The sequence below is a fragment of the Equus asinus genome, chromosome 22 (assembly GCF_041296235.1).
Source record: "Equus asinus isolate D_3611 breed Donkey chromosome 22, EquAss-T2T_v2, whole genome shotgun sequence".
Lineage (NCBI taxonomy): Eukaryota > Metazoa > Chordata > Mammalia > Perissodactyla > Equidae > Equus > Equus asinus.
The window spans coordinates 57,953,824-57,975,636 of NC_091811.1; the positions used below are offsets into that span (position 1 = coordinate 57,953,824).

Genomic DNA, 21,813 nt, shown 5'->3' on the forward strand with positions numbered 1-21,813 from the left:
CCACTTCCCGGTTCCGGACATCAGTGAGGGTCCCCTTCTTTATTCAGCGTGGGTGGAAACAAAAATTTAGCCTGTCCTAGCTCCCAGCCCTCGTGGCGCCCCGCCTGCCTCGGCCTTGAGGAGGCGGGGACAGCAGCTTGGAGGCGGCCCGCGGCCCTCCAATGGCTGGGGGACCAGTCGAGGGGCGAGAGTGGTCCTTTACTATGGCCCAACGTCACGGCGCTGGCCCCGCCCCTTAGCCAGCCGTCGCCAGGACGCTGGACGAGTAAGGCAGTCGCTGCGCGGACGCCGAACCGGGTAAGGGCTGGGTCGGGGAGAGGGAAGAGAAGGGTGGATAACCCGGGCAACAGCGGGGCTTTGGTGCTCCGAATCTCAAGGTTGACAAACTGCCAGTATCCGCGTCCACTCCCGCTGCCGGGAGGGTTCCTGGGTGGGGCGCGGGATGTGGCTACAAGACACTCGTCCCAGCTGCTGGGCAGTGGCATGGGACTGGGTGCTTGTGCCCAGTGCTGGACACATCCTCTTACCTAAAGTCCCCCTGGGGGGTGAAGGGGCATCACCTGCACAAAGGCATGGCATCTGTTTTGTTGCAGGAGGCTGCCTCCCAAACCTGGGACCTTGGGCTGACCGAGTTCTCTGCAAGTCAGCCCTACCTGCACCGCTCCTGTCAGGTTCAAGTGGGCTACTGGGATTGAGGGCAGGTGGAAGGGAGACTGAGGGTCCCATGGCCCAGGAGTAAAATGTAGACTCCTCTGCTCCTACTCCTATCTCCCTCGACTGTTTCTCTGCCTGCCCCGCACTTTAGCATCTTATCCGCAACTGGGACTCTTCCCACCCCTCCCCATTCGGGCCCTCCCCAGGGGCATCAAGGATATGCTCAGTGTTGGGAGAAAGACACTGTTGCAGGGTGGAGACCAGAAAAATGACCTTTTGCCTTCTCTAGCTCATCCTCTGGCACCCTGGCTATTAACTCCTCATTTGCTGAGCTCACTGGAAGGGCATAGACAAGGTATGGGTGGAGACCCCAGGTTAGAGTCCAGTCCCCAGCTCGGTTCAGTTGTTTTTTTCTTTTTTTTTTTTAGGGTGGATAGGGGGAGAGGCGGGGACTGAAAGGCCTTCAAAAACAATGGTATTACTTGTTTACTCACCACAGCAGCTCTGCTAGGTAGATCTCATTTCATAGATGAGGATGCAAGTTCAGAGAGGCTTGGTATCTTGCCCAGGGAACATGGCTGGTTAATGGCAGAGCCAGTTTCCCAAACCCAAAGCAGCCTGACTCCAGAATCTCAACCCATTAGGCTGCCACTACCTTTTTCACCTTTTGTCCCTCTTTAAGTCAGTCTGCCCCTCAGCTGTCCTCTGCTGACTTCAGAAATAATAAACTGGCCAACTGGACAATAGACATTTGGCTTCTACCTTTTAGGCCCTTGACCCCGGACACTGTTCTCTGTAGTGGACAAAGTAGAGAGTGGAGCATGGGAGACAGGTGATTCCAGAAGACTCGTCCCCCACTCCATTCCCTTCCATCCTGTCAACACAGTCTGTCTCTGAGTGCTCCAGGTTTTCTCTAAGAAATCATTTGGATCCCTATTCCCATCCTTTGGCCTCATTACCACAGAAAAAGTCTCCCCATTTGCCCAGCGAGCTCCTTGCTGACCTCTGTGTCTTCCTCCCACCCATTCCCTCAAGCTGTCCCTAATATCATCCCCTCCCAGGAGTCTTTATCTTGATTCCTAAATCTTCCTCCTACAGTTCTGCCACAATGCTGCTGCTGCACAGAGCTGTGGTCTCAGCATTCCGACACGCCTGCAGGTAAGCCATCCCATCCTAGGGTTTATCTCCTAGCTCACATCTCCCACTCCCAGTCTCTATGATGTCTTATCTTATGTGCCAGTTGAGATAGTGGCCTGGAAGGAAAGGGAAAGCCAGATCCCACCTGTCTCACCCTTTTCTTGAGAAACTAAGTTCCAACTGAAGGAACCAATGGCCAACCAGGAGAGGTATACCTCAGGCCTTCAATGGCCCTTTCATATGATCAGGAGAGGTGTGCTAAGAAGACCTCACTCTCTTCCAGATTCAAGTCCACCTCCTCAAAGCTCTGCATTCAGGCCTGCTCTACGAATGATTCATTTCAGCCCCAGTGCCCCAGCCTTACCTTTTCTGGTAATAACTCCAGCACCAGGGAATGGAGAGTCATGGGGACCCTGCTAGGCCTTGGTGCAGTATTGGCCTATCATGACCACCGGTGCAAGGTAAGTTGGGAAAGGACTTCACTGTCAGAACAAGGTGGCCCTAGTGAGCTCCCCTAGTGGCAACCCGGGCTGTTGCCACAGAGCCCACAGTGACACTGTCTTCATGCACAGTAGAGATGGAATCTGCTGCCTCCATTTCCCAGTGGCCGTGACTTTGTGGGTTGGGTCAGGGTGAGCTAGAGTGATTTCTTCTTAATTTCTGTTCCCTTTTGCCTCATCCCTGCCCTGCCTGCAGGCTGCTCAGGAGTTACCACGCATATACACAAGGGAGGAAGTAAGATCCCACAGCAGCCCTGAGACTAGGATCTGGGTGACTCTGGGCTCTGAGGTCTTTGATGTCACAGAATTTGTGGACCTACACCCAGGGGGGCCATCCAAGCTGATGCTGGCAGCTGGGGGTCCCCTAGAGCCCTTCTGGGCCCTCTACGCTGTTCACAACCAGTCCCATGTGCGTGAGATACTGGCTCAGTACAAGATCGGGGAGCTGAGCCCTGAAGACAAGGCGCCCTCCACCTTGAAGACCTCTGACCCTTATGCTGATGATCCTATACGTCACCCAGCCCTGAAGGTCAATAGCCAGCGCCCCTTTAATGCAGAGCCCCCCCCTGAGCTGCTGACGGAAAACTATATCACACCCAACCCTATCTTCTTCACCCGGAACCATCTGCCTGTACCTAACCTGGACCCAGACACCTATCGCCTCCATGTAGAAGGGCCACCTGGAGGTCAGTCACTGTCCCTATCCCTGGATGACTTGTACCAGTTCCCCAAGCATGAGATCACAGTCACCCTGCAGTGTGCTGGCAACCGGCGCTCTGAGATGACTCAGGTCAAAGAAGTAAGAGGTCTGGAGTGGAGTATTGGGGCCATTAGCACTGCACGCTGGGCTGGGGCACGGCTCTGTGATGTGTTAGCCCAGGCTGGTCACCAACTCTGTGAAACTGAGGCCCATGTCTGCTTTGAGGGACTGGACTCAGATCCCACAGGGACTGCCTACGGAGCATCCATCCCTCTGGCTCGGGCCATGGACCCTGAAGCTGAAGTCTTGTTGGCATATGAGATGAATGGGCAGCCTCTGCCTCGTGACCATGGCTTCCCTGTGCGTGTGGTGGTTCCTGGTGTGGTGGGTGCCCGCCATGTCAAATGGCTGGGCAAAGTGAGTGTGGCATCAGAGGAAAGTTACAGCCACTGGCAGCGGCGGGATTACAAAGGCTTCTCTCCATCTGTGGACTGGGACACTGTAGATTTTGACTCAGCTCCATCTATTCAAGAACTTCCTGTCCAGTCAGCCATCACAGAGCCCAAGGATGGGGCGACGGTAGAGTCAGGGGAGGTGACTATCAAGGGCTATGCATGGAGTGGTGGTGGAAGGGCTGTGATCAGGGTGGATGTGTCTCTGGATGGGGGCCTAACGTGGCAGGTGGCTAAGCTGGATGGAGAGGAACAGTGCCCCCGAAAGGCCTGGGCCTGGCGGCTATGGGAGCTGCAAGCTCCTGTGCCAGCTGGGCAAAAGGAATTGAACATTGTTTGTAAGGCTATAGATGACAGCTACAATGTGCAGCCAGACACCGTGGCTCCAATCTGGAACCTGCGAGGCGTGCTCAGCAATGCCTGGCACCGTATCCATGTACATGTGCGTGCCAACCCATGAGAAGATGAGATGGAACCATCTACTCCCCAGAACCACCTTCTCAACCCGTTTCCACTTCTGTCCTTTGGCCTTATTACCACAGAAAAACCTTTCCCTCCATCTCCCCACTTCTTGGATCACAACCCTGTATTATGCCTTCCTAAGCCACACACAGGTACACACACTGCACATTTCCACCCAGGCACCCGCCCTCCTCTGACACTATGTTACAAACCCCTCCAGGCCAGCCACTCACCCTGTGCCAGGAAGTGAGAGCTGCTGAAGCAAGGGGCTACAAGTGGGAAAAGTGATTCCGGAGACAGCACTATTTTCCAACTCCACTGCATTCTAATGCCTGTCACCACCGAGGCCTTCTTTTGCTTTTCTTCTTCGATTCTTCAGAGAAGGTGTGTGGATATATGTAAGAAAATTGTGTATGCAACTTTCAACTGCCTCTCTGGGTTACCAGGGTTTGTGAGGGGCACAGTCCTCTCCCTTTACAGTTCCACTTTTCTAAATACACTAATAAAGTATTTGTTTAAGTCTACAATTCTGAAAAAAGAAAAAAGATGATTTTTGGGACCTCTTGAGGCTGGGGAGTGAGAATGTTGCAGGAGGGAGGTGCAGTGGTACTGGGATGAGTAATGAGAGAATCCAAAACAAAAGGTCCGGGGAGGAGAGAAAGGAAGCAGATGCAAGGAAGTCAAGAAGTGGGGCTTCCTTCTCTGAGGTCAGCATCTGCAACGCTGCTGAGGTGAGTGACCTCAGGCTACCCCTCAAGGCATAAAAAAAATTGGCATCTTAAAGCCCCTCCCCCCACAACTCCTACATTCTTGGCAGGAAAGGCAAAGAATGCTAAGAGGTTAAACAATATTGTTTTTGGAGGGGCAGGGGGAAAACTTGGCCCTAGGGACAGATGTGCCAGGGAACGTGTGCCTAGTTTGCAAATTAGATGCAGATGAACGGGCAGTCATTCATTGAGTTACCTTCGGCACGCGACCGCGCCTTTCGGACTTGAAGCTTTCGGTGCTCGGCTACTCTCCCCTAGCGCTTTTCCCTTCTTTCCCCAGCAGTCTCCCGGCTTGCGGGCGCTCGGTGTTCGGCCGCGGCGCCTGTCGCCTGGTAGTAGGACCGGAAGTTGTTCGGGGGAGGGGGGACGGCTGTAATGGGGGGGTTGTGGGGGGGGGGCCGGTCCCTCCTCAGGTGAAGCCGCTGATGAAGATGGAGCCGCCGCCGCTGAACGCCCGGGCCCCGGCTTCGGCCCGGTTGCCGCCGCCTGAGTGACTCCACTCCCCCCGCACTGGGCCGCCCGGGCCAGAGTGGGGGACCCCCGCCGCCCCGCCCCCCTCTCCCCCAATACCGTCCCCTCTCCCTCACCCCCCCAGCCTGCGCGCGCGCGGAGCTGCCTCAGGTGAGTGAGGGGCGGGGCTTGAGCGAAGCGCGGGGGCGGGGCCTCGGTCGCCAGGGGCGGGGCCTGAGGGGCTTGGGCGTGAAGCGAGGGGAGACGTGTGCGGGGGGGCACGCGGGAAGAGGGTCGCCGGGTGGGCTGCGGCCCGAGGGGAGGAAGCTGGCCCGAGGGAGCTTGGCGCAAGGCCCCAGGATTGAGGGGGAAGCAGCAGGGACGTAGGGGTCCTAAAAAGGCGGGAGATGGGTCAAGGCAGAGGACTGAGGACAAGGCAGGGGCTGGCGTGCGCGAAGCTCCCCTACGGAGTACGGCTGGGTTAGGACAGAGGGACAGCAAGGAGAAAGGAGAAGCAGAGGGTACCTGGGCAAAAAAGCGAGGGACCTGGGGGTTTGGTCGAGGAGGTTGGAGAGAAAGACGTGGGCCTAGGTGGGAAGATCTGAGAGGCAATGAGCAGAGTGGGAGAAACATGTGGTAGAGAAGAAACTTAGGGTGGAGTGAAAAGTGCTATCTGGGGTACTGTGTAGGGTTAGAAGTCTAGGGAATCTGAGAAGCAAGGCTGGGAAGGAACAGATTCACTGCACATGAACCCTAAGAAGGAAAGGTAGCAGAGGAAGCCGTGGGGCAGACATTCGGAGGGAGCGAGGCTTGGGAAGTAGATCTGAACTACAACAGCCCTCCATGTACCTCCTCCTACAGCCCCATCCCCAGTATTTTCCTCCCCCTTGTCTGCTAGACTTGTAGATTCTCACTTTTTAAATTTTGGGGCTTTTGTGTAATTGTTTTTTTAATTACGACTGGTCCTGTCTGGTGACAGTGGAATGTTTAATGGAACATGGACCTTTAGAACTGAGATGTTTAGGAAATGATGTACCCCATTTTCCCCTTCCAAGGTCCAGAATTTACTAACTCTCCTTCCAGGAAGATCTGATGCATTACCAACCACATGTGTCAAGCTTTGCTTACCTTCTTTTGCCTCAATCTGTTCTCTCATAAGCAAAGCTGCCTACTGTTGTGACTCTTATGGACTCCCACTTACATGTTTGATAGCTCCAGCTGTGCCCTAATCTTCCTGGCCTGAGCCCTCAAAGCATCAGTGGTGAGCTTGATGTGTTCCTGACTCACACACATGTCAGCTTCAGGCCTCCCATCATCATGGCCAAGCAGAAGACAGCTGAAGCCTGGCTGTCTCCCCTTACTGTTACTTGTTCGCTTTGCTTGGGTGAAGGTACATGTTCATATCCTTGAGAAGCATTAAAAACAGGTGTTTGACTACTAGAATATTTCCACTTAAGATAACTCGGATTCTGAGGACAAGATCACATAAAAGGCCAAATCAGACAATCTTTGAAAGTGTAGCATCTTGTTTGGTAGAGGTATGTAAAATACCTCGCCAGGAATCCCTCGTCTCCTCGTGGGTCTGCCATTAAGACAGTGAATCTTGCTTTGTGGTTTGCAGGGGACTTCAGCCTTCTGCACCAGCAGCCTGAAGCCAGAGAATCCAGACAGCTCCCTGGGTCATGAGAACAGTCAGAAGAGTGTCTCCTGAGATAAAAATAAAGTCTTAAAAGAAGAAAATAGCCTTACCATTGGGAAGCAGGAGAGGTCTCACTGGAGTTTCTGGGGTGGGCCCGAGGGTGGTTGCACCTGCTCTCAATTTGGCAGCTTGAGAATTATATATTGCCCTAGTCAATAGATGCTGATGTCTCAAGCACAAAACCTAATGTCTTTGTTGCCCACTGAGTGCAGTTAGTTAGATCACTTGTAGCTTCTGGACAATCCCCTTCCTCTCTTGTAGGTTAAGGGTAAAGCATGTTTCAGGACTTGGTTCAGAAATAAGTCCTGACTTTTTTCCCAGTGAAACGCAACTGAAAGTTTCTTCTTTATTTCCTCTTAGTTTAAATCTGTAGCTGGTACCTCCCAGCATGAGAGGAACATTATCCCATCTTTTACCCTACCCGCCCCCAGCAGCCATAAGGAATTATTTTATCCTAAACTAGCCATCACTCTTCCCTCAACACATACACAAAATAGCCAAGGAAAAATTAAGTTATTGCTGGGCAGATATTTCTAGCCTCATTTCACTCTGTAGTAACAAATAAGAGCGTGGGACCCTGCAGGTGTAGAAAATGCCACAGGCAGGGAGACTCCCTTTCTTCGTTGGTCTCTTGACCCTGCTGTGGAATGCTCTGAATTCCAAGCTATTTGATTTGCCTCCTCTTCTCAGAAGAGTTGTGGACGCCCTATTGGAAACAGAGAGACACATTCAAGGTTTATCTGATGAAAGCATCTAAGGAAGGGTAGTGGTGATATGAACAGCCTGGTACCCCCCTTGGAGTAGCATCAACCTTGTAGACTCTGCTGGAATACATATGTTGGCATAATCCTTGAGCCAAGGAGCCTTGTTTCTAAAAGAAATTTAGTGAGTATCTAAATTGGCTTTTTCCACAGGCCCATAATCTCTGAAAAGAGGCATGGGAGGGAGGGAATTATTTCTTTTTGCATCCATAAACCTGTGTTCTAGTTCAAGGATTTAAGTCACTAAGATGCAAACCAGAAAGTTGTTCATTTCTTCACTGAAGAAAGAAGGCAAATGGGGTGGCCCCAAACCTTCCAACTATAGCAAGATTTAACTTTGTGCTATAGTGGAAAGAACCCCAGACTGGTAACCTGGGTTCTGTTTGTCCTACTGTTGCTAACGAGGTGGGTGACTGTGGGCTTAGTATCATCTTCTGTTAAAAACTAAGAGGTGGAAGGGGCCAGCCCAGTGGTCCAGTGGTTCAGTTTGTGGCTCCGCTTCGGCGGCCCCGGGTTCCCAGGTTCGGATCCTGGGTTCAGGGACAATCTTCTTCAAGCAAAGAGAGCAAGATTGGCAACAGATGTTAACTCAGGGACAATCTTCCCCACCAAAAAAAGAAAAAGAGAGAGAGATGGGAAATCATCTCTCAAGTACATTCTAACTTTAAGATTCCCCCGGGCCTAGGCACACCTGCCCCAGGTCCTCCACATGAAGAGAGGCCTGCTAAACTGGAATGTCAGAGCAAGATTCCTTGTTCCCAGAGGAGCCTAAAAACGTCTTTCTGGCCGTAAACAACAGTGAGCTCTTTTGATCAGCATGCAATGGGGTTCTGACCAGGACTGCCACCAAAGGCAATTGTTCCTGTCTCTTCCACCTTTTTGCCACCTACCCTAGTCAGGATAGTTAATTGAGACTTCCATGTAATTTCAAGCTTCATTTAATAGAGCTAGCCCTGTTTGGGCATTGTTAGCTTCAAAACTGATTATTATAAAATACAAATTGAACTCCCTTGCTCTACTTTCCCCACCCCTGCCCAAACATACAGCTGAACAGCAGTGACTTCGTGGGGCCTTTCTATAAACACAGCACTTTATACTCAAGGGTATACCCAAAAAACCCAGAAAGTATCATCTCATGCACCTCACACCTAGTGATTTAACCTGTTTAGTTTGGCCCTTTCCTTAGTTCCTTAAGTCCTGAAGTGAGACATGGGAAGGGTAGGATTGTTTCTCCTCCCACCCATAAACCTTAGCGTTCTCTCTCTTCCGCAGTCTACATGAGGAAGACAGGGAAGCACAAAGAACAAGAGAAAAGATGCATCCATCTGAGATCTAAGAGGAGACAATGAGGAGATATTTTCCCACTGCCCAGGTGTTGTTTTTTCAGCTCTTACCCCTTTTTATTTTAGATACTTGCTATTCCTAGGATGACCTGGGAATTCGTCCCTTCTGCACTGTTCCCCAAGCACTTGGATAACGAAGCTGAGGTATCTTCATCTGTGTTATATGTAGACAGGTCACCATCTACACCTGGTGTAAAAATGAGTCAGATCTTTCTGCTATAAAGACAGACACATGAGCTGAGAAAAGGTTGGTGGGCTTCCTGCAGAGAGCACTAGGTTGACCCTAAAGATCATTTCAGAGCTGCAAACTGCTTGATCTCAAGGTCTGTTTCCGGGAAAGGGTCATGAAGCCAGGTTGCAGACAATGCTCAATTGCACCTCTTCCCTCAACTCTTCACCTTCCCCCTCCCCAATTACACAAAGCCCTGAGAGCACACAGAGCAGGCTATGTGATGCCAACATGTTTTCCTCAGATTTCATTCAGTTCAGGAAGGCACAGACAGGAGAGGATGATGCTGCAGCTTTAGTCCATATGTAGTACCTGAACTGCTCACTCCCAGGCAGGTAGGAACTTCTGTCTTATTAATAATCACTGGTCTCCTCCTCAGATCCCAAGGCCAAAGAGAGACCAGAGAAAAAAAATCCACTTCTCTTCTGTTGCAGTTCAGGAATAATAACCAAAAGGACAGCATGGATCCTTGCCACTCTCTCCACCTCCACTCTCTCTCCCAACAGTATCCTCCTCACTCTCTTTCCATCCACTAGGCCATATGGAGTATGTTTTAAATTCCAATTTTGGAGTGTCACTGGATCAAACAGGATTCCTTGGGGGATCTGAAGAGCTTGAATTACTTGTGATGTCCATCTTAACTCAGGCTTTCAGAGCTACTACACAGAGAAAATTGACTTTCTGACATTTTTGTCACTGATAGTTAGAGCTGTGGGAGTGTTCTTATGGAGATGGGGAGAAGGAGGTGGTAGCTGATACCTGACCTGCCCTTGGAAGTCAGACCTTGGATTGGTCCTCGCCTGCTGCTTATCAGGAAGTGGGGTGGGAAATCTTCTGTCTAAAAGGGATGCCCATTCCTGCCCATTCCTTTTCAAATGTAATATTGTGTTGATGGGAGGAAGCCAAGGCCGGGGAGGGCTCTTCTTAGGATGCCAAGTGGATCCAAAAGAACAAGGAAGAAAAAATCTTTGTCTCTAGAGGTTACAATGACCAACCTTTCCTCCCTCCTTACAGAGACACTTCCTTCTGAACTGGAAGACTAGCTGTTTCTAGTTGCTTTGTATTCAGCTCACTGAAATGAATTTACAGTACATATGTACCTACCTCCATCACTGAATGCCTATGATTCTGTAAAGCCAGTTTCCTTCCAAGATCTTTGAGCCAAACCTGTCTTGTGTAACTAAATTCTCTCTCCTTATACCTCCTCCCCCTGGGGTGTGTCTCCAATTGGCACTGCGTAATTTGACCCATTTCCTCTAAAGAAACTAAGATCTGCCTGCCCGCCCGGCCAGGCAGGGGAGGAGGTGCTTTGAGGGGCAGGGAGTGGGAAGGTTGGGAGGGATGTGCCTGTGCTGCCTGGAGACTTGAGCAAACTGAATTCCATCTACTGATTTACTGCTGGCTCTCAGAATGCCAGGATTTGGAACAGCAGGATTTTTGATCCCCTCTCACTTCCAGGGTTACCAACTTGCCATTTGGACCAGTTGGAGGCAGCTAAAGACTGATTTTGCCCAAGATGTGTCGTGGAGCACCTGTTAAGTGCAATTAAGAAGGAGAAGAGCTCAGTTTACTGCTAGGAACAAAGTCCAACTCAGAAAACAACTTTTCAGAACCTTCTGGAAATTGTTTTGGGGCCATTTGGGCAGGTGTCCAAGAATGAGATATGTTTTCTGAGCCAGTGCTAGCTGAATGCTATGCTTCAGCAGCTCTGCTCACCTAGAGCTTGTCTAGCCCCTGGTTCACACACACATACACAATTGCATTACCATATTTCTCCCTGTAGAGCCTGCTCAACTTGTTCTTCCTTTTTTATTTTATTTTATTATTTTTAATGGTTTCATATCTCCATTTTTTTTAGTCTGGCTTGTTTTGTTTTTGTTTTTGTTTTTTGAGGAAGATTAGCCCTGAGCTAACATCTGCTGCCAATCCTCCGGGTTTTTTTTTTGCTGAGGAAGACTGGCCCTGAGCTAACATCCATACCCATCTTCCTCCACTTTGTATGTGGGATGCCTACCACAACATGGCTTGCCAAGCGGTGCCATGTCCACACCCGGGAGCCGAACCAGCGAATGTCAGGCCACAAGAGCAGAAGGTGCGCACTTTACTGCTGCGCCACCAGGCCGGCCCCTAGTCTGGCTTGTTAATTTTTGTACATAGTATGAAGGTGAGGCTTTCATTTATTATTCTTTTTTTATTCTTTTATTTTTTTAATTATTTTATTGAGGTCATATTGGTTTATAACATTGCATACTTTCAGGTTTACATTATCATATATCAGTTTCGATATAGACTGTATCATGCTCATCACCAGTAGTCTCGTTTTCATCCATCACCATACATATCCGTAACCACTAATCTGTTCTCTTTATCCATGTGTTTGTTTATCTTCCACATATGAGTGAAATCATATGGTGTCATGTGATCTCTCTCTGGTTTATTTCACTTAACATAATATGCTCAAGGTCCATCCATGTTGTTGCGAATGGGACAATTTTATCTTTTTTATGGCTGAGTATTATTCCGTTGTATATATATACCACATCTTCTTTATCCATTCCTCAGTTGATGGGCACTTGGGTTGCTTCCATGTCTTGGCTATTGTGAATAATGCTGCGATGAACATACAGGGGAATAAATCTCTTTGAATTGTTTATTTCATGTTCTCTGGATAAATACCCAGTAGAGGGATAGCTGGATCGTATGGTAGTTCTATTTTTAATTTTTTGAGGAATCGCCATACTGTTTTCCATAGTGGCTGCACCAGTATTCATTCCCACCAGCAGTGTATGATGGTTCCCTTTTCTCCACATCCTCCTCAACATTTGTTGTTTTTCATCTTGTTAATTATAGTGATTCTGACAGGTGTAAGGTGATATCTCATTATAGTTTTGATTTGCATTTCCCTGATGATTACTGATGTTGAACATCTTCTCATGTGCCTGTTGGCCATCTGTATATCTTCTTTGGAAGAATGTCTGTTCATATCCTCTGACCATTTTTTGATTGGGTTGGGTTTTTTTGTTGTTTAGTTGTATGAGTTCTTCTTTTTTTATAAAGACTTTATTTTTTTCCTTTTTCTCCCCAAAGCCCCCCAGTACATAGTTGTATATTCTTCATTGTGAGTCCTTCTAGTTGTGGCATGTGGGACGCTGCCTCAGCGTGGCTTGACGAGCAGTGCCATGTCCGCACCCAGGACTCGAACCAACGAAACACTGGGCCGCCTGCAGTGGAGCATGCAAACTTAACCACTCGGCCACGGGGCCAGCCCCTATGAGTTCTTTATATATTTTGGAAATTAACTCCTTGTCAGATATATGATTTTCAAGTATTTTCTCCCATTGGTGGGTTGTCTTTTTGTTTTGTTCATGGTTTCTTTTGCCTTGCAGAAGCTTTTTAGTCTGATGTAGTCCCATTTGTTTATTTTTCCTTTTGTTTCCCTCGCCTGAGTAGACATGGTATTTGAAAAGATGCTGCTAAGACTGATGTCAAAGATTGTACTGCCTATATTTTCTTCTAGTTTTATGGTTTCAGGTATTACACTCAAGTCTATACTCTATTTTGAGTTAATTTTTGTGTATGGTATAAGATACTGGTCTACTTTCATTCTTTTGCATGTGGCTGTCCAGTTTTCCCAGCACCATTTATTGAAGAGACTTTCCTTTCTCCATTGTATGTTCTTGGCTTCTTTGTTGAAGATTAGCTGTCTGTAGGTGTGGGTTTTATTTCTGAGCTCTCAATTCTCTTCCATCGATCTATGTGTCTATTTTTGTGCCAGTACAATGCTATGTTGATTACTATAGCTTTGTAGTATTTTTTTATTAAGATTATGATAGTTTACAACCGTGTGAAATTTCGGTTGTACATTATTGTTAGTCATGTTGTGGGTACACCACTTCACCCTTTGTGCCCTCCCCACACCCCCCCCCTTTCCCCTGGTAACCACCGATCAGTTCTCCTTGTCTATATGTTAACTTCCATCTATGAGTGAAGTCATACAGAGTTTGTCTTTCTCTATCTGGCTTATTTCGCTTAACATAATACCCTCAAGGTCCATCCATGTTGTTGTGAATGGGACGATTTTGTCCTTTTTTATGGCTGAGTAGTATTCCATTGTGTATATATACCATATCTTCTTTATCCAATCATCAGTTGCTGGGCACTTAGGTTGCTTCCACGTCTTGGCTATTGTAAATAATGCTGCGATGAACATAGGGGTGCATGGGACTCTTGGAATTGCTGATTTCAGGTTCTTAGGATAGATACCCAGTAGTGGTATGGCTGGGTCATAAGGTATTTCTATTTTTAACTTTTTGAGAAATCTCCATACTGTTTTCCATAGTGGCTGCACCAGTTTGCTTTCCCACCAACAGTGTACAAGAGTTCCTTTTTCTCCACAACCTCTGCAACATTTGTCACTCTTGGTTTTGGATATTTTTGCCAATCTAACGGGTGTAAGGTGATATCTTAGTGTAGTTTTGATTTGCATGTCCCTGATGATTCGTGATGATGAGCATCTTTTCATGCGTCTATTGGCCATCCTTATATCTTTGTAGTATTTTTTTTTTTTTTTGAGGAAGATTAGCCCTGAGCTCACATCTACCACCAATTTTCCTCTTTTTGCTGAGGCAGGCTGGTCCTGAGCTAACATCCCTGCCCTTCTTCCTCTACTTTATATGTGGGATGCCTGCCACAGCATGGCTTGTCAAGTGGGTGCCATGTCTGCACCCAGGATCTGAATCAGTCAACCCCGGGCCACCAAAGTGGAATGTGCAAACTTAACCACTGTACCATCAGGCTGGCCCCTGTAGTATATTTTTAAGTCAGGGATTTTGATACCTCCAGCTTTGTTCTTTTTTCTCAGGATTGCTTTGGTTATTCAGGGTCTTTTGTTGTTCCATATAAATCCTAGGATTCTTTGTTCTATTTCTATGAGGAATATCATTGGGATTCCAATTGGGATTGCATTAACTCTGTAGATTGCTTTAGGTAATATGGACATTTTAACTATGTTTATTCTTCTGATCCATGGGCATGGAATATCTTTCCATTTATTTATGTCTTCTTCAATTTCTTTCAATAATGTCTTATAGTTTTCAGTGTATAGGTCTTTCACCTCCTTGGTTAAATTTATTCCTAGATATTTTATTCATTTTGTTGTGATTTTAAATAGGATTGTATTCGTGACTTCTCTTTCTGCTATCAGAAAATGGACTGTTTCATCTATGAGATCTCTTATACCGACCTCATGGTAACCACTAAACAAAAAATCAGAACAGAGCCACAAATCATAAATAAAGAAAAAACTGAGAAAACCATCACAGAAAACCACCAAACTGAAATGGCAGACAGAAACACAAGGGGAAAGAAATAAGGAAATTTAGAACAACTGGAAAACAAGAGATAAAATGGCAGTATTAAGCCCTCATATAGCAGTAATCACTCTAAATGTAAATGGATTGAATTCTGCAATCAGAAGACAGAGGGGCTGGAATTAGAACAAAGAATCCTAAAATTCATATGGGGCAACAAAAGACCCCGAATTTCTAAAGCAATCCTGAGAAAAAAGAACAAAACGGGAGGCATCACAATCCCTGACTTCAAAACATACTACAAAGCTACAGTAATCAAAACAGCATGGTACTGGTACAAAAACAGGTGCACAGATCAATGGAACAGAATTGAAAGCCCAGAAATAAAACCACACATCTATGGAGAGCTTATCTTTGACAAAGGAGCTGAGGGCATACAATGGAGAAAAGAAAGTCTTTTAAACAAATGGTGCTGGGAAAACTGGAAAGCCACATGTAAAAGAAAGAAAATTGACCATTCTTTTTCACCATTCACCAAAATAAACTCAAAATGGATCAAAGACCTAAAGGTGAGACCTGAAACCATAAGGCTTCTGGAAGAAAACGTAAGCAGCACACTGTTTGACATCAGTATTAAAACGATCTTTTCGGACACCATGCCTTCTCAGAGAAGGGAAACAATAGAAAGAACAAACAAATGGGACTTCATCAGATTAAAGAGCTTCTTCAAAGCAAATGAAAACAGGATTGAAACAAAAAAACAACCCACTAACTGGGAAAAAATATTTGCAAGTCATACATCTGACAAAGGCTTAATATCCATAATATATAAAGAACTCTCGCAACTCAACAACAAAACATCAAACAACCCAATCAAAAAATGGGCTGGAGACATGAACAGACATTTCTCCAAAGAAGATATACTGATGGCCAATAGGCACATGAAAAGATGCTCATCATCGCTGATCATCAGGGAAATGCAAATCAAAACTACACTAAGATATCACCTTACACCCATTAGAATGACAAAAATATCTAAAACTAATAGCAACAAATGTTGGAGAGGTTGTGGAGAAAAAGGAAGCCTCATACACTGCTGGGGGGAATGCAAACTGGTGCAGCCACTATGGAAAACAGTATGGAGATTCCTCAAAAAACTAAAAATAGAACTACCATACGATCCAGCCATCCCACTACTGGGTATTTATCCAAAGAGCTTGAAGTCAGCAATCCCAAAAGTCCTATGCACCCCAATGTTTATTGCAGCACTGTTTACAATAGCCAAGATGTGGAAGCAACCTAAGTGTCCAGCAACAGACGAATGGATAAAGAAGATGTGGTACATATATACAATGGAATACTACTCAGCTGCAAAACAGAACAAAACCATTCCATTTGCAATAACATGGATGGACCTTGAGAGAATTATGTTAAGTGAAATAAGCCAGCGAGAGAAGGACAATCTGTGTATGACTCCACTCATATGAGGAATTTAAAATTATGGACTAAGAACAGTTTAGTGGATACCAGGGGAAAGGTGGGGTGGGGGGTGGGCACAAAAGGTGAAGTGGTGCATCTACAACATGACTGACAAACATTAATGTACAACTGAAATTTCACAAGATTGTAACCTATCAATAACTCAATAAAAAAAAAAAAAAAAGACAGAGGGGCTGGCCCCATGGCCAAGTGATTAAATTCATACACTCCGCTTTGGTGGTCCAGGGTTTTGCCAGTTTGGATCCTGGACATGGACATGGCACCACTTGTCAGGCCATGCTGAGGTGGCATCCCACATGCCACAGCTAGAAGGACCCACAACTAAAAATATACAACTGTGTACCAGGGGGCTTTGGGGAGAAAAAAAGGAAAAGAAAAATTTTAAATCTTTTAAAAAAAGAACAGAGTGGCTTAATGGATTAAAAACCAAGACCCAACAATATGCTGCCTCCAGGAAGTACATCTCAGCTCTAAAGGCAAACATAGGCTCAGAGTGAAGGGATGGAAGATGATACTCCAAGCAAATGGCAAGCAAAAGAAAGCAGGTGTTGCCATACTTATATCAGACAAAGCAGACTTCAAGATAAAAAAGACAATGAGAGATGAAGAGGGGCAGTATATAATCATAAAAAGGACATCCCGCCAAGAGGACATAACATTTATGAATATATATACACCTAACACAGGAGCACCAAAGTATATAAAGCAACTATTAACAGACCTAAAGGGATAAATTGGCAGAAATACAGTAATAGCAAGAGACCTCAACACCCCACTTACCTCAGTGGATAGATCATCCAGACAGAAAGTGAACAAGGAAACAATGGCCTTAAATGAAACACTAGACAAGATGGACTTAATAGATATATATATAGAACATTCCATCCAAAACACAGCAAAATATATATTCTTTTCAAGTGCACATGGAACATTCTCAAAGATAGACTGTATGTTGGGAAACCAGGCAAGCATCAATAAATTTAAGAAGATTGAAATCATATCAGGGCTGGCCCAGTGGCGCAGTGGTTAAGTGCACACGTTCCGCTTTGGCAGCCTGGGCTTCACCAGTTCGCATCCCGAGTGCGGACATGGCACTGCTTGGCAAGCCATGCTGTGGTAGGCGTCCCACATATAAAGTAGAGGAAGATGGGCACAGATGTTCGCTCAGGGCCGGTCTTCCTCAGCAAAAAAAAAAAAAAAAGAGGATTGGCAGCAGTTAGCCCAGGGCTAATCTTCCTCAAAAAAAAAAAAAATCATATCAAGCATCTTTTCTGACCACAATGCTATGAAACTAGAAGTTGACTACAAGAAAAAAGCTGGGAAAGTGACAAATATGTGGAAACTACACAACATGCTACTGATCAGCCGTTGATCGATGAAGAAATCAAAGGAGAAATCAAAAAATACCTGGAAACAAATGAAAATGAAAACACAACATACCAACACTATGGGATGCAGCCAAAGTGGTACTAAGAGGGAAATTTATAGCAGTACAGGCCTATGTCAAGAAACAAGAAAAATCTCAAAGAAGTAATCTTAAACCACACCTAACAGAACTAGACAAAGAACAAACAAAACCCAAAGTCAGCAGGAGGGAGGAAATAATAAAAATTAGAGCAGAAATAAATGAAATAGAGACAAAAAACAATAGAAAGGATCAGTGAAACAAACAGCTGGTTCTTTGAGAAGATAAACAAAACTGACAAATCCTTAGCCAGACTCACTAGGAAAAAAGAGAGGTGGCTCAAATAAATAACATTAAAAATAAAAGAGGAGAAATTACAATGGATACCACAGAAATCCAAAGGATTATAAGAGAATACTATGAAAAACTATATGCCCACAAATTGGATAACCTAGAAGAAAAGAATAAATTCTTAAACTCATACAACCTCCCAAAACTAAATCAAGAAGAAATAGAGAATCTGAATAGACCAATCACAAGTAAAGAGATTGAAACAGTAATAGAAACGTCCCAAAAAACAAAAGTCCAGGATCAGAAGGCTTCGCTGGAGAATTCCACAAAATATTCAAATAAAATTTAATACCTATTGTTTTCAAATTATTCCAAAAAATTGAAGAAGACAGAGTGCTTCCTAATTCATTCTATGAGGCCAACATTACCCTGATACCAAAACCAGACAGGGACAACACAAAGAAGGACAGTTACAGGCCAATATCACTGATGAACATAGATGCAAAAATCCTCAACAAAATATCAGCAAACCGAATACAGCAATACATTAAAAGGATTATACACCATGATCAAGTGGGATTTATACCAGGGTCACAGGGATAGTTCAACATCTGAAAATCAATCCGTGTGATACACCATGTTAATAAAATGAGGACTAAACATCACATGATCATCTCAATAGATGCAGAGAAAGCATTTGACAAGATCCAACATCCATTCATGATAAAAACTCTCAATAAAATGGGTATAGAAGGGAAGTGATTCAACATAATAAAGGCCATATATGACAAACCGACAGCCAACATCATAGTTAGTGAAAAACTGAAAGCCGTCCCTCCGAGAACAGGAAAAGCCAAGGGTGCCCACTCTCACCACTCCTATTCAACATAGTACTGGAGGTTTTGGCCAGAGTAATTAGGCAAGAAAAAGAAATAAAAGGTATCCAAATTGGAAAGGAAGAAGTAAAACTCTCATTGTTTGCAGTCTACATGATTCCATATATAGAAAACCCTAAAGAATCCACCAGAAAACTATTAGAAATAATACAGCAAAGTTTCAGGGTACAAAATCAACTTAGAAAAATCAGTTGCATTTCTATACACTAGTAATGAACTAGCAGAAAGAGAAGTCAAGAATACAATCCCATTTACAAATGTTCTTCCTTTTTAAGTAACAGACCCCACTCCCATGGGAATCACACCAAAGGAAAAGTTGCCTTAATTGATGTTAGAACCAAGGAAAAGCAAGAAGATCCATGAAGGCCTGGAGTACCCTGGCTTTTGAAAGAAAGCAAGATGGTTTAATGGAAAGAGCACACGTCTGAGAGGCAGGAGACTTGTGTTCTTTGTCTTGTTCCAGCCTCACCACGAGCTCTAAGACAAGTCGCTTGACTGCTCTGAGCCTGTTTCTCCAAGCAGAAAATGGGGAAAATCCTGTTCTTTCTTGCTTCTCCTGAATGGGTGTGTGTGTGTGAGGGAAGTCACATGTGGCATCTTGAATTCTGCAGTAGTTTTGAAAAATCCCAAAGGGCAATTATGGACCTAATGATTTGGAAATGAAAGGGGTCCCATGAGTACCAGACTACTCTCCCTCATCTTTGGCTCTCTGACCACAGAACTTGTTGAGAATAACGGGTTGTGGGAGAAACAGGCTAATAGATATTTTTCCCCTGTGTGCCCTCCAGAACGCCCACCCCCACCTTTATCAATATAGTATTAAAAGCAAACCAAATTTTCATCCATCTGCCTCAGTGAGAGCTGTCAAAGAAACCAAGAGTCCTGGTAGCAGCTTAGGCTGTTCCCTTGCCCCCCAAAATCTGCCCCTGGGGTATTTATTTTTCATTAGATAATTGGTGAAAGCAATTTTTGATGTATGTAAATTTCCACCAAATAGAGTTTTTTCCTCCTCCCACAGGCCCCTAAGGAGATAATTCATTGCAACAAATTATCACTTTTAGTTGCTCTCAGTTCTTGATTAATACTCTACTACCAATTACTGCTTGCCTTCCCTCAAATAGACTAACCTGTATTTTATTTATTTATTTTTTTGAGGAAGATTAGCCCTGAGCTAACTACTGCCAATCCTCCTCTTTTTGCTGAGGAAGACTGGCCCTGAGCAACATCCGTGCCCATCTTCCTCTACTTTATACATGGGACGCCTACCACAGCATGGCTTTTTCCAAGCGGTGCCATGTCCACACCCAGGATCCGAACCCATGAACCCCGGGCCGCCGAGAAAGTGAACTTCGAACTTAACCGCTGCGCCACCTCGCCGGCGCCTAACCTATATTTTAAATTCAGGCTCCCCCACCCACACTTAAAAAAAAAAAAACATTAGCAACATAATTGACAAGAAGGTGGGGTAAGGCCCTTAAGAGTCTAATTTGTTTATTACACCTTCAGCAGAAGACTCCTCGCTGAACTTGAGGTGGGCCGCTCTCCTCCATCTTCTACTTTCCTGTCCTCCTCCCTCCTGCCACACACCCAAAAAAGAACCCCTTGAATGACTGAATCCCTCTTCTTCCTCTTATTACTACCCCATCCTTAACTAAGTATGGGGCCTCTATGGGGCTGTTTCTTTGCCTCCTGAGGGCTGAGCTATAACCTGTCTCCTTTCCTACAGCATCAGCTCCACCTACAGGGAGAGAGGATCTACTTTCAAAACGACACAGCAAGGACCACTGGAATGAGACAGTGTTTCCATCCCAGAGGCTGGGGAAGCCTGCAGAAGTTGGGGGTTGAAGAAGACCCTGCGGTTTGTAAGTCAGGGTATTGTCTTTTTCACCAGGGCAAAGTATGAGCTTTTTCTTCTTTAGGTCAGGGTCAGAGCACACTTCAGCGATCTTTTAGGTTTCCTCCTGACTCCAGAATGTTAGAAAGAAACCTCCTCCCTTCCTAAATCTGGCTTCTAATAGCAGCTATTTTCTCTTTCAGCAGAATCTCTCTGAGATGGACACGGAAGACTGCAATGGCCGCTCCTATATGTCTGGTATGCCCTCTTGTGCATTCTGTAAGGGGCTGGGAGCAGACTGTCCTGTGGAGCAGAGTGGAGAACCTTCAGCCTAGCACAGGACCTCTGAGTGCCCCCGTCACAGAGCTGACACTCACGCCTGTGGTGCTTGGTAGTGCACATTCATTTTGGTCGTTTTACATTCCCTAAATAGTGATTCTCCTCCCAGACTTCTTGGGGGATGGAGAAAGGGAATAAGAGGGGAATACGAGTGGAGACTATCAGAGAGGAATGATTTGAAGCAAAGAGATAGAAGGAAGATATGGTTTCTTCTCTTGTGCTCTGAGGTCACCAGCCAAACATGACATTCTGTCCCAGCCAGGTAGAGAGTGGAGCAGGGTTTCAAACCTCAGAGGCCTGCAGGGGCCAGGTAGGTATGTAAATAAGTGAACTGGGTCAGGATGATGAGAAAGGGGACAGTGGGGACTGTCATGAACTGGAGAACACATGTCCTACTTCAAGAAGCAGCAGCTTTTCAGTGTCCACCAGTCACTGCCATGTGGGAATGTATATCCAGTGTGGCCAAAACTTCCAATATTTTAAGATAACTCAAAAATCCAGATTTCATATGAAATGTCTCCATTTTAAAATAACGACTCAATATTTTTTAAAATGTTCCATGGGGCAAGCCAGACTTATCTATGTGCTGAATTCAACTAGTGGACCAACAATTTACAGACTTTGAAGTAGAGATATAGAGTCTAGAGCCTAATTCTCCTTTCCCCCAATCCTTTTCCACGATCATAACATATTGTAGCTTTTCATATCTGCCAAATACTCTTACTGAGACAGAAGAGATCATCACTTATAATATGAATGGCTTTTAGAGATATGAAAGTAATCAGGATCCTCTCCAAGTTTAACAAGGTGAAAAGAAAAGAGGAACTTTATCTGGCTCCCTCTGAGGTGTAGGAAAGGGCCTAAGAAAGAGTTTTTCTTTAAGATGGAAGGAATCATTTTGGGGGGACATTAGAATGTCAGGGCAGGAAATTATTATAAGAGGTGAGGGAAGCCAGAACTGGGTTTTGACATGATGAGTATCCTCATCAGAAATCAAAGCACCACTGTAGAAATGACCTATAGCTTTTTTTTTTTAACCCTAAAGTGGGACCAATGGAGGAATTATGGGCATGCCTAAGGGAGAT

At 45.5% G+C, this 21,813-nt stretch overlaps 2 protein-coding genes across 15 annotated transcripts in view; both read left to right on the plus strand.

Moving 5' to 3' along the window:
* Positions 1-142: 142 nt before the first annotated feature.
* On the plus strand, positions 143-4,432 carry SUOX (sulfite oxidase). 8 transcript variants are annotated; one of them, XM_070494950.1, is made up of 6 exons: positions 164-297; positions 594-671; positions 1,083-1,129; positions 1,753-1,812; positions 2,075-2,252; positions 2,488-4,432. In XM_070494950.1, the coding sequence occupies exons 4-6, from the start codon at positions 1,763-1,765 to the stop codon at positions 3,901-3,903; spliced, it is 1,644 nt and encodes a 547-aa protein (XP_070351051.1). In that variant the 5' UTR covers positions 164-297; positions 594-671; positions 1,083-1,129; positions 1,753-1,762; the 3' UTR covers positions 3,904-4,432. The 8 variants fall into 8 exon arrangements, with proteins under 8 accessions (XP_014712714.1, XP_070351051.1, XP_070351052.1 ...); XM_070494951.1 differs by having other exon boundaries at positions 594-666; XM_070494949.1 differs by lacking the exon at positions 1,083-1,129 and adding an exon at positions 1,424-1,486 and having other exon boundaries at positions 594-666.
* Positions 4,433-4,889: 457 nt separating this feature from the next.
* The window catches only part of IKZF4 (IKAROS family zinc finger 4), a 32,324-nt gene continuing 15,400 nt past the window's right edge, over positions 4,890-21,813 (plus strand). Inside the window, exons 1-4 of one of the 7 annotated variants that reach the window (XM_070494944.1) lie at positions 4,890-5,293; positions 8,855-8,954; positions 20,282-20,417; positions 20,593-20,647. Coding sequence is in view for 4 of the 7 variants with exons in the window: in XM_044755863.2 (XP_044611798.1) it covers positions 20,608-20,647 (40 nt within the window). In the remaining 3 variants the exon portion in view is untranslated. Of the gene's footprint in view, positions 5,294-8,854; positions 8,955-17,150; positions 20,418-20,592; positions 20,648-21,813 lie in introns of those variants that run through there. The other 6 variants (XM_070494947.1, XM_070494943.1, XM_044755863.2 and 3 more) reach the window with 6 other exon arrangements.

Bases quoted from the DNA above. Each gene is read 5' to 3' on its own strand.
- SUOX (XM_070494949.1), top strand. The intron at 1,813-2,074 runs GTAAGCCATCCC...ACTCTCTTCCAG, and splicing joins GCATTCCGACACGCCTGCAG to ATTCAAGTCCACCTCCTCAA. The intron at 2,253-2,487 runs GTAAGTTGGGAA...CCCTGCCTGCAG, and splicing joins ATCATGACCACCGGTGCAAG to GCTGCTCAGGAGTTACCACG.